Here is a 13,303-nt window from a genome sequence, read left to right as displayed (position 1 = left end):
AGCGAGTTCAGCCTCATCACTCATGGCCGTAGCACAGACACCTCCTGTACAGTTTTCACACTTAGCGATGTTTGGGTTTTATGAGTTTTCCTAGTTTTCGCAGGCCGGTGGGATAGTCAGTCATACACCTCCAGGGTCCTTATTCTATGGAGGTGTTTCATCGTTATCAGCTCCTCATCAACCTAATGAACTACTCAGGACGACGACGACGACGACGACGATGATAATGGTGATGATGATGATAGCGAGGAGTCACAACCAGTGATACGAAGAAATCCTCCTCGAGACCGACAACCACCGCCCTGCGAAACACATTCGCGTCGCAACATCGATAGATTTTGTTTTTTATTATATTTGTATTTAGTTTATTGGATTTTTTAATTGTATTTTTTTATTATTTCTCATTTAATACTTACTTTATTTTGTCAAATTTATTTGACTTTTTTTAATGTATTTCAGTTCATTTTGTTTATTACTATTTAATATCAGTTATTGTAATTTGGTTATCATTTACCATTTAATACTTATTGTAAGTTTGTTGTATTTAAAATTATTTTGAAATACCAAATTGTTCGATAACTTTCTTAAGTTTGTCACTTATTATCTCTTTTATTATAATCACATATAACGCAAACGTCCAATCTCGTATTATTATATCGTTTTTTTAATCTTCATCAGCGATTATCGAATGACATTAACTTGAAGTAAATGCAAATTAAACTACAAGAATTATTATTTGATAAAAAATACGTCATTTCCTTATCAATTGTTACTTGATGGCAACAGAAGTGGACATGTTTTTCTAGTGTGTCCTGGGTTTCTACAATGCCCACATCTTCTGTCTTGTCTAGATCTTTCTCGAATATCCATATCGCAATGAATTCGATTGGATTTTGGACGACCATGCTCCCTCAATAAACTCGGATTTGGTACAATCAGAAGCCAATCTTGAACCTCATCAGGGTCTTTGTCATTACCTATGGGGGGAAACTCAAATTCGTATACCTTAAAAACAATACCTATGTTGGACAAAGGGTGGTTGCCACATTGGACCCAAAGACTCCATTGCTGCTTTGATCCCAACTCCGCGATCTGAAATGACATAGATGTTATCCCTCGTGATAACACGTGCACGTAAATTTCGGAGGAAAAAAGCCCAAGATTACCTTATAACGAAAAATCGCACGAACTTCTGAATAAAATATGAGAAAATTGTCATAATTATTGACTCGTTGACGGAATTGTTGTATTAATTTTTAAGTTGAGAGGAGAGATGTTAGGAGATGTGAGGAACTTAACCCGGGGGAGAAGAGTATTTATAGCCGAGAAAAGTTGTAACAATTATACAAGGCGCGGTACCTGCCCCGCGCTATATATAATTATAAAGGTCAGGCACGGCCCCTGACTCGCGCTGTACCCTATGTGGCATAAGGCGTACCCTAGGGGTTGCGCTATACCCACGTGTATCCATGTCAGCATAAGACGAGTCGCAGGGGGCGCCTTACCCCACGTGGCGCCAAATCAGCGTATAACGCGTTGCAGGGGGCGCCTTACTGCAAAGGGTGTTAGATCAGGAAATATAGTTTGGCCGGTGTTAGATCGGTAAATATAACAGTCACTGGTGATTTTTTTGGAAAAACGCCCTGTATAGTTTAAAATTTAAAATTTTAATCTGGATTAAAATAATTAAAATATATAATTAAAGTAAATTGTTTAAAATTTTTAAATTAGAATAATAATTAAATTTACAATTAACTTATAATATATGAACTAATGATATAATTTAATTTAACAAATTTTACATCTACCATCTGAAATAAGATCAACATTTTAAATATAAAAATATATAATTTAAAAATAATTAAATTAAAATACAAAAAATAAATCTACAACTTATATAAAGTACAAATATTAATAACAAAAATCTATCAACAAATTAGTTTCATACACAATTTTGAAATTTTATTTATTTATTTATTAAAATTATAAATAAAGAGCATGAATTAAGCGATTTCGTTGGTAAAGAAATTGTTATTGTTCTTTGAGGTCTCTAGTTCGAGCACCATAAATACCACGGGTATGAACATTCAATGTCAAATGGTTGAGAGTTATTTTTGAACATATACTATCTTATATTTACTCCAATTTAATCGGAAAAAATATAAATAAAGACATTACTTATTTTTCATGTTGAAATAATAATCTTTAATTGAAGGCGTTTAATATGTTGGATTGAATGTTGTGCCATTTTATCTTAGAAATTGTGTAGGCTTATTAGCCGCTTAAGTTAAGTGCATGAGAAGCATCAATTCAAGATTCAAAAACAACTAATCAATGGAATTGTTTTTTTGGGTAATTTTGTCATTTGACTGACTGCAATGGACAGGCAGGATACATGTGGTTCAGAAGATAATAGAAAAAGGGAAATATATTTTTTAATGTTCTATTACGAGTATATGTTTAAAAAAAATTTAATTACCGACAATACACATATAATCTACATATAAAATTGTTCAACTCGAGACTTTTTAGATAAATAAATTGTTTTTCTCTTTAAAGATTTGGGTGATTATTAGATAATATATATTTAAAATATTTTTTTAATTATTGATAATTCATAAACACTATATAAATATAACTACTTGATTCCAAAACTTAAAAAAATATTATTTTATTCATTTTACTATTGAAATTGATTGATGAGTTGACAAATTGTTGAATATAACAAACTTAAGAGTCTTTTGATAAATATTAAAGCTAAATTGGGTCACCATGTTAGATTATATAAAATATAATATAAATAATTTTTTAAACTGTATAATAGACGTAATACGACATAAATGTGATATTTATATATATTATAACCGAAAAATATCGTCAAAATTATAAGTTTACATAAAAATAAGTGCTTAAAAATATCATAAATTAAATTTAGATGTCTAATATTTTATCCGTTATATTTTTAGATGTGTAACATTCTCTTCATTATATTCTTAGGTATCTATACCATATCAGTCATTATTAGACACGTGTCAAGAATAAAATTTTATTTTTTTGAAAAAAACATAGAAAAATTCAAACTTTCTTAAAATTATAAAAAGAAAATCCTAAATCCTAAAAAAACTTAACTTCAATCCCCTTACCACCATCCGTGGCTACCAACGCCACCAACCGGCTGAAAATCCCGACAGTATCGATCGCCCGAACACTCAACGATTGAACTCCCATGCTTCATGCAACTATTGCAATGAAAAATGGGCGATTGCAACAACTAAATGATTCCGGCTAAGGGTGTAGATTACAACTATTCAAGCGACGATTTCTCCCGTCACGTGTTAGATTCTAATGAGATGAAGTGCCAACAACAAATAGGTGACGACCAAGACAACATCGAGAACAACCAAAGTAACCAAAGTAGGTAAAGAAGTTTGGAATTAGGATTTTTTTTAAATTTAAGAAAAAATTAAGTTTTCTATAAATAAATTATATTTTTTATTTTAAAATAAAAATTGTAAAATTTTTATAAACCTGGCAAGTATAAAAATTTATAAATTTGTTAAATAAGATTTGAGCACATTTTTATATTAAGCTAAATTTCTATAAAGTAAATTATTAAAATATAAAATATTTATAGTATTATAAATCCACTAGAACAACATAACTCTCAACTTTTATGTTATGTATCTTCTAGTTTTTGTTTGTGTGACAATTATATCAAAAATGACATGTTAGTAATGTTGTTTGAACTAAATGCATTGGTTCAACACCTATTGGAATATGAATATACATATGAATATGTGAATACGATCATCCAAATACACATATTTGACACAATCACACAAGTCCAAATCGCAAAGAATCCAAGTAACAAATTCTATATCTAGCACTCACCATTCATACTTGGTAAAAGTATGACCAGCATCATGAACCTAGTACAATGACACATGAAACAATAAGAACCATATTAGACAGAGGGAAGAAGAATTAAAAACATCAAAATGCAGAAACTGAATTCCGTGAGACATATCGGACGTAAAATCTGAGGTTCAATTGCTCCATACAAGAGTCTAAATCAATGCGAAACGAACACAGTAAACAAAATACAAGGACAATCATCGGCTACATGAATTTGGCATAGAAAAGCAGAAAACAACACATTCGAAATATTAAATGTGATTAATACCAACTGGATTCATCGTTCAAAAAGTCCCCAACTTCTTTTTCTATACCGGTTTCACCATTCTTCCATCTGCACAAAATTTTGTGAAAGCATAACTTAGTTTAAAGCAAATGATTAGGTTAGCAGCGAAGCAAATGGTGATTAACAAAAGAACACCTGAAAATAATGTCAGCCACTATTCAAGCTGCTGATTATAATATGACACAAACACATTTGTTCTGCTTCGGTTTGTTTATTATTTTCTTTTCTGCACATTACAGAGAGATGAAAATGCTACTTCAAGGAACCACATGGATTGTAGTTTTTGGACCAAGGTTATTACGGAAAACTTCAAATTATAGATTTTGGAATTGCATGAATAATAATCGTACCTTTCTCCAGAGGAGGTTGAACAACAACGTGCATAGTCGTTACTCCACCAGGAACATCACAAAGAGGGCTCTGGCACTCCCCCAGTGTTTTGCTGTTCTCCAATATTTTCCCGGCACTAATTAACTTGACATCCTTCACTGTCCTTGGACCATTCTCCTTCTCTGCCCCGAGTTAAAAAAGAGTATAATTGATTGGAAAAATGTTAATTATGGCTTGAACGGAATAAAATACCAGAGAGGTTATGGCATATATACAGGAATAACAAAAGACAATTCAATCAGAGACAAAAGTCAAGACTCCAACTGCAGTCCAAAACTAATCCAAGCAATCCATTTGTTATTGTATCTAGTATGACATAGTGCATGTACACAACCGTCTCCTTTCCCCTTTTATTTCTTTTGATAAATAAAAAGTCACTTCATTTTCCACTTTCCACCTATGTGAATCGCAGAACTTAGCTCAAACCATGGTTTAAGTTGAGCTGAGTAACTATAATTCATAATTAAAACCAACCACAAAACTTCCATCCGTGGACCAAGTACATAAAAGACGCAAGCACTTAAGAGAAAGAATCGAGAGAGTGAGACAGAGGGATAAGATAAAAGCAGATAAAACTGATAAAAACAATACACTAGCATAAATCTTAAAAATATCATCTAGATCATCTCAGTTTGGAACACAATTATAAACTGTTTGACGCTGCCTCAACTGTGCCTCACTTTACATGGTTTGAAAGCCCGCATTGGAGGCAAACACACATTTCAATAAAAAAGAAGAGCAAACACTTGTGGTGCTACGAAGAAAATCAAAACCTTTATAGTATGTTGGTTTAAATGTACAATGTCCACCACAATCTTCAACCAATACAAATTTGACAGCTAATAATCTTATAACTGGAAAAGGCCTGAACAGGATTCTATTCATATTTGCGAATGTAATCAAGCATTTGCAATCCATTTACTGATCAAAGCATTCAAGTTACTGTGCTATGGAGGATTGAATTTTTGGTCCTAATAATGATTCTATTTTCTAGCATAATTCCACACATCTGAAAATTAAACCAGCAATATGATTAAACAACGAAAACATCAAGAAACAATGACACAAACATGATCCCAGGATTCCAATCCTTCAAGTTCAAATCAAATGGTATGAGGAAAAAAGTAAGCAAAAACAAATTATCAAGAAAAATAAGCTGAAAGAATGACATCCAAAATACAATTTTATTTCATCAAACACCTAACTAACCTTTAGGCCATTGAACGATAACACTTTCCTTCAAAGTTGCGACACTTGTAGCAGCCGGAAAGGTTTTCGGACCGATATCAGATCCATCGGTCAATCGAAACTTGATCTCCAACTGATCTTGAACACTAGCCATCTCCAGAAACCTTACAGATTCCTAGATCTAAACCCTCCCCAAGATCTTTACTTGGGACTTATACTCAAATCTATACAAAAATCTCAATATAGAAGGCTGCAACGATGCCAATATCCCTCTTAAGTACTTGGTTTCCTATATTTACAATAATCGCACACCCTACAAGAATTCTCAAATGGAAATTCTGCAGAACTGAAATTAAAAAAAACCCTGAATTACTTATGCAGTCAGTCTATTTAAGGAAGAAAAGATAGATAAAGTTCCCAAGTAACCCAAATTGGGCAAATACAAAAGATAAAATCATTAAATAAGCAAAGATCCACCAATATAAAAATAGAACAGAAAATCACCAAATGAGAAAAGGAAATCCAAAATTCGGTCACACCGAAACCAATTAAATAGAGAAAAAGAAGTGAAAAAGCTTGATGGGTAATCTTACTTGTGTCGAAACTGATGTGGGTTGGTTTCTTTTGGGTGAAAAAAGCCAAGCTTTGAAGAATGAAAAATGAGAAACTGATGGAGGCGGCTTTGATAAAATCAACGATAAAAGAGGAAGATGAAGAAGAAGAAGAAATCAAAAGAGAAATCAGTGTGTACAAGCGAGCAGAGAAGAGGCGGTTTCGAAGTTTTCAAAGTCTTCTAAATCTAAATCTAGGGTCAATGCTTCCATCTTCCCTTCTTCCAATCTCATATCCAACGGAAATTTACACATTTCCTTTACTTTGTAAAATATAATACGATATTTAATCATCTAACTATTATTTTGATTATATTTAGATTATTCAATTCTTTTTTTAAAATCATCACTAACATAATATTTTAATTGTATTTAGGTGACACTTCTTAAGAAAAGAGTAACAAAATTGCTAATTTGACAATTTTTTATTTTTTAAAAATGGTGATATGATATTATCATCTGGTGACACATCAGTGTTGTTAGAAAAATAATAGTTTAATTGAATAAAATTGATGTTATTTATAATAAGTCACGTCACTTGGTAAATAGACTTATTATAATAAGTCATGTCACTTGGTGAATTGACTTATTTTTTAGTTTAAAATTGTATCAATTTAATTGTATCTATTAGTTTTTCAATAATTCTTTTCATGAAATATTTTAATTATTCATCAATAGATCATAACCTTTTGATTCATATCCCCTCACCTATAAATAGGTTAGTTGAGGCATAATCTTAGAGACAAAGTTAATTAGGAAATCACTTAAAAATTCGTTTAAATTTGTTCTTTCTGGTGATAGAAAAAGGCAAGATTGTGTTCGACTGACCACTACGGTTGTGCTTACTGTATTGATCGTTTGTTATTGTATCTTGGGAGACCGACATCCAACGTTACTCAAAACACTTAGGAGATGATGATTATGTCTTAAGGAAACTGTTCATACATGCCTCAACAAAATTCTTCTTCGATTTATATTACTCTACTCATCCGATTCAGTGTCTAAATATGAGTAAATCAATTTCTTACATATACTTTAAGTTTTCTTTATTTTACTTTATTCGATTATATAATAATATTTATTATTATTATTATTTTATCTCGGATTAACATTTTGTCTAACAATCTTAAGACAGATTATATATTTAATTTTACAATTCTAATCTGAGATGAGTGTAATCTATATATGTTGCTCATTACTTTTTGTGGCAATTTGCTAACGACATATCATTGAAATTCTCAAGTGGAGTAAGGCACACAACCCTATTTATATGAAAATCATAATTGTTTTTCAAGAGCATTAACTTGGGGATGTCTCGGGAAAGGCGGGCTAATATACGACGTTACTGGATACATTAAAAGATATTTAACAAATTCGGTTTAGTGCTACCGGAAATGTTGAGTAATAATAATGTAGTAGGTCTAAATCATGAAGAAATATTAAAAAAATTGGCAACCGGCAAACTTAGCTTGCCGGTTTATGTCGATACTTTATAAAAATGTATCGATCCACATCAATATATCAGGAAAAAATATGACAAAACCGGTCACTAAAAGACAAAACTGGTAAAACGCTACAGGATATGTATCGACACATTGTGAATTTAAAGGAGAAGCATTTTTAGCGCCTATAAAGTGTCGATTCTTTATAAATATGTATCGATCCACAACGATATAACATGTAAAAATATGACAAAACTGGTCTCGAAAAGACAAAATCGGGTAAGGCGCTACCGAATATATTGAAAGTGTCGATACTTTATTATAAGTATCGACACTTTGTGAATTTAAAAGAGAAGCAGTTTTAGCTTCTATAAAGTGTCAATATGTTATAACAATGTATCGATCCACAACGATATAACAGGTAAAAATATGACAAAACCGGTATCTAAAGGACAAAATCGTTATAGAGCGATCGGATATATTGAAAGTGTCGATAAGTATCGACACTTTGTGAATTTAAAAGAGAAGCAGTTTTAGCACCTATAAAGTGTCGATACTTTATAAAAATGCATCGATCCATAACGATATAACAAGCAAAAATATGATAAAATCAGTATCTAAAGGACAAAACCGGTATAGAGCGACCGAATATATTTAAAGTGTCGATACTTTAATATAAGTATCGACACTTTGTGAATTTAAAAGAGAAGCAGTTTTAGCGCCTATAAAGTGTCGATACTTTATAACAATGTATAGGTCCACAACGATATAACAGGTAAAAATATGACTAAACCGGTCTCGAAATGACAAAACCGGTAAAGCACTACCGGATATATTGAAAGTGTCGATACTTTAATAAGTACGCATAATAAATTATCGATACTTTCAAAGAAATAGGTAACTATACTATCGAAAGTATCGACACGTAACATAAAAGTATCGACACTTTTGTAGTTGTATCGATTAAATATAAATAACATATCCGGTGAAAATATAAAGGGCATAGTTAAATATTCTCTGAAAAATAGATAGAACAAATGAGATTTTAAAATCGAAGCATAATTGTTGATGTATTTCAGAAGGCGTTTCTAAAGCAAAATTTGTTTGTTTGTTGCTGCAGTCGAATCAAAAAGTACGTTGTCAAAACCCTAGTTTTTTATTATTATAGTAATCAAAAATAGGGTTTTTATGTGTTGTTTGGGGTTTTGGAGTAAAGAAGCATTTGGGACTGATTACAGGTAGAAAGTGATATTCTAGGTAAAATATAAATATCTATACTTTTATTAAAATTATAGGTAGAAAATGATATTATAGATTATATAAATGTGCCGATACTTGGAGTTGTGCCGATACTTGGAGTATTGAGTATTCCTATTCGTTTGAAGGAAATAGGGATTAGGGTTTTTAGGTTTAGTTTGGGGATTTCGAATCGAAGCCAAGAAGGATTTGGGACCGATTATATAATATTATAGGTAGAAAATAAATATGGATACATTTATATAATATTATAGGTAGAAAATGATATTTTAGGTTGTATAAATGTGCCGACACATTTTGTAATGGCCATTCAAATTCTTTTGAAGAAAACCGTTTTACCACAAGAGTTTTATATTTGTATATTGAATAAAATGTATATAACAAGTATTTTATTTGATTTACGTAAATTGATAAATGAAGGAAAAATGGAGTCAATGGGTGGAAATATTGTTGGTGGCGTAGATGACTTTAAAATTGAGGCCGAGACTCGAAAGCAACCAAAGGGTGGATATATGCACTTCTAGTAAGTATCAATGTCTTTTTGTTATTATTGTTGAAATGGTAATTGGATTAAAGTATTTAAGAACTTTAAATTGATGACAAATTTTAAATGTTGACAGTATGACCGAATGCAAAAGGATAAAGGAAGGTGGCGAACACATCGGTTCGATATGTAAATTGAAATTGACATTGAGTATTATTTAGTGTTAATGTATTGATTAAAAAATGTTTATTCTTAATATTAGGTGAGAAATGATGTGTTGGAGAATGGAATTCGATGACTGATGCTCAGAAGGAACCTTACATCGTACAGTCAAAGATGGATAATGAATAATACAAAGAATAGAGGAAAGCACATGAAAAGAAGATATTCATTAAACTTGTAAATACATTGATACAAAATATATAAAAACTATAACATTATATATTGTTAAAAAATGTAGGAAGTGTCGACAAGGTGCAACATTAAAAGGGTGAATTCATTAATTATACAACTTAAGGAGAAGGGTCAGTTGAATGTCCTGGGAGAAATGGGGTTTGGATCATTGGTAGGAGTAAGGGATCGACCTATTCGGAGGGAATTGTGTCGATCCTTGATGGCGCAATTTGATGTCAAACATTGTATTGCTAAATATGGTGATTTTTCATTTCCTCTCGGGATCCCATGTACTGCAGCCGTCTTGGGGGTAGGAAATGAAGGCAAAAGTGTTGTAGAAGTCTCTAAGAGTAAGAAATGGAAAGCACTTGCCTCCAAATATGGTTTGAAGCAGAAGGTGACATATGTTGAACTTGAAGAGGAAATCAAAAGTGGATCTTACGGGGGGATGAGCTAAAGGCCCGAGTTCTATTGTACCTTGTCGGGATCTTTCTTTGTCCAACGGGTGATACGTTGTACATGTTTCTTATACACAATAGGAGTCATGTTGATATTTACGATATATGGAGATCGTTGTCATCACTTGCGGGACTGAATGGCCATCCTATTCCGTCTTCAAAAAAATCAGTTGATGTAGGTTGTGTGCTTATATTCAAACTGCGCTTGACTTGAGGACATGTTAGTTTGTTATGTCCCTCACCGTTGTAGTACCCACATCACCTAATTTTCTTCTCGACCTTGTTCTTCGGTACTTCTTTTCGCTTGCGTTGTTTTCATTGAGGGTCGCGAACGTTGTTTACTACACTGCTCTGGTTGACTGAATCATTCAAACCAAATGAGTTTTCAAATTCTTCTATCAGTCTTTTCATCTCATATATTACGGTTTTGAAAGATGTGTCTGTCTTTGATGCAATGTAGCATAACCTACTTGACGTTGAACGTAGAGCAGCGAACCTTGTCATTTGCATCACTTCTGGAGGCACATTCAAGTCAACATAACTAGGTGCAGAAGCCTTCGCATCCTTAGTCCACCTACTTTGAATCAAAGTCCCGGGTAAATATGTGTAATCCAAGTGCTTCAAAGTGTGAAGTTGATGGCGACACGAAAGTCCAACGGTCTTGAATTTTATGTAGGAGCAAATTAGGGTTTCTGTACGAGAATCAAAACTAATTTCAAATGTCCCATTTTTTTCTTTGTACTTTGTCAAAATATAATATTGACATTCATTTGATAAGGATTGAATCTCTTCCTCAATCCGGTACAATGTCTCCCGTTGAAGTTCATCTTGGAACGCATGAAAAGATTCGCGGGTAAAAATCTCAACAGCATGGCTTCTAAAAAATTCTGTAGCACCCACTTGAAAGATTGGGACGTCTCGTCAGCGATTATGGCAGTGGCAAACACAACTGTGTTATGGTGATGATTGACACCGACAATAGGCATAATTGGTCGACCATACAAATTATCGTTGTGTCGAACGCAATTACATCACCGAAGCATATGTAATTTGATCTCGATGTAGAATCCGACCAAATAAGATTATGTAATGCCCCTGATTTGTCTACCGAGTATGTCATAAAAAACCCGGGATCATCATGTGTCTTATAATCAAAGTAAGCAATAATCGCATTCACATCTGTTGAAAACATTTTGATGTTTCGATATAACAAATTAAGTTAAATGAAATTTAAGATTTTACAAATGATTTTATAAGTATATTCGACTCAATTATTCGAATATCAAATCAATTACTCCAAGTCTTTTCAAGATCAAATTCAAACCTTACTAAATGTGTAAAATTGTGTTTTATACTTAATATATTTTTGAAACAATTTTCACAAAGTATTTTGAACCAAAATCAAGTCTAAAATCAATTTTTCAAAGTGATGCACTGATGCACCAATCCATGCATCGATGCACCATGGAATAAATTGAACATCGAATGCATTTCATGCACTGATGCATATACTATGCATCGATGCACTCAGAGTTTTATGAAAACATCGAATGCATTTGATGCATCGATGCACCAGCCATGCATCGATGTACTCAGGCTATTTTAAAACATCGAATACATTTTATGCATCGCTGCACTCTTAGTGCACCAATGCACTAAGGGTCCAACGGTCAAAATATTTGAATTTTACACTTGATGCATCGATGCACCTTGGGAATGCATCGATGCACTGACGCTCCCAACTGATTTAATTAATTGTTTTCACACTTAAACGACTCTATTGACTCCACTAATCATCCCCAACATTCAGAATCATTTGAAGGAGTATTTAAACAAGCTTAGAAGCCATTGATCAATAACAAGAAAACACAAGAAACAAGAATCAAGAGAGAATCAAAGAAAAAGCATCAAACCTCAAGTTTGAGCATTTCAAGCCTATTTTTCATTCAATATTCATTTTGCTTTCAAGAAAACTACTTGTACTCAATTGTATTCATTTTTGAGTGTTCTTTTCTTTGTTCTAGAATTGTGCAAACAATCTACATCGTGAGGGTTTCCTTGTAAGTTTGCAATTTTGTAATTTTGCAATTTTGTAATATTCTCTTTGAGAAAGAGTGTTCTCAAGAATTGGGGTATATTCTTGAGGGAGTTGTAAGGTTATCTATTTGGCCTCAAAAGAAAGAACAAATTAGTGAATTTGTTGGAAAATCCTTAGTGTGGATAGCTAAGGTAGTGGACGTAGACTTTGGTTGAGAAAGTTGAACCACTCTAAATCGTTGTGCAAATCTTTTCAATTTTCTACAAAAGCTTCCACCAAAATTTTTATTACCAATTCACCCCCTCTTAGCCAATTCCATCGATCGATTAACTCAACAATTGATATCAGAGCCTCACTCATTTGAAGGTTTAATCACTTCTTGAGTCGATTCGGGAAGAGTTACATCAATTATCAAGTCATCAATGGCCTCTACTTCAAATGTCGACTCCGGTCTCGATTCGATGCCCGTCAACAAGCCTCATTTCTTCAATGGAGCTAACTATGCCTATTGGAAGAATACGATGATGTATTTCATTCAAGCAAGTGACATGGGAGCATGAAATGTTGTAGAATACAGATATATCAAGCCTCTCACTCATCCAAGATTGTGGAGTGAAGGAGAGACAAGAATGTTCCAGCTCAACTCTAAAGCCATCCATATCATATTTTGTGGTCTTGGACCAAATGAATATGGAAGAGTCTCATCTTGTACAACCGCCAAAGAAATATGGGATAAACTACAAGTCACTCATGAATGCACCGACGAGGTAAAAAAATCTAAAATTAGTCTTCTAACACATAGCTATGAAAATTTCAGAATGAAACCAAATGAAGATATCAA

The 13,303-nt window shown here is 32.7% G+C and overlaps 1 protein-coding gene across 3 annotated transcripts; it reads right to left on the bottom strand.

Moving 5' to 3' along the window:
- Positions 1-4,033: 4,033 nt before the first annotated feature.
- LOC120162828 (membrane-anchored ubiquitin-fold protein 2-like) lies at positions 4,034-6,651 on the bottom strand. Of its 3 annotated transcripts, none has more exons than XM_039172896.1 (5): positions 6,373-6,651; positions 5,801-6,125; positions 4,552-4,713; positions 4,337-4,427; positions 4,034-4,249 (listed from the first exon to the last, which is right to left on the bottom strand). In XM_039172896.1, exons 2-4 carry the CDS (start codon positions 5,931-5,933, stop codon positions 4,372-4,374), a joined length of 351 nt encoding a protein of 116 aa, XP_039028827.1. In that variant the 5' UTR covers positions 5,934-6,125; positions 6,373-6,651; the 3' UTR covers positions 4,034-4,249; positions 4,337-4,371. The 3 variants fall into 3 exon arrangements, with proteins under 3 accessions (XP_039028827.1, XP_039028826.1, XP_039028828.1); XM_039172895.1 differs by having other exon boundaries at positions 5,801-6,117; XM_039172897.1 differs by lacking the exon at positions 4,337-4,427 and having other exon boundaries at positions 5,801-6,117.
- Between the last annotated feature and the right edge of the window lie 6,652 nt (positions 6,652-13,303).

This window comes from Hibiscus syriacus, unplaced genomic scaffold, assembly GCF_006381635.1.
Source record: "Hibiscus syriacus cultivar Baekdansim isolate YM2019G1 unplaced genomic scaffold, ASM638163v2 tig00111409_pilon, whole genome shotgun sequence".
Classification (NCBI taxonomy): domain Eukaryota; kingdom Viridiplantae; phylum Streptophyta; class Magnoliopsida; order Malvales; family Malvaceae; genus Hibiscus; species Hibiscus syriacus.
Note: the sequence above shows the minus strand (reverse complement) of the source record. Positions and strands in the feature narration are given on the sequence as shown.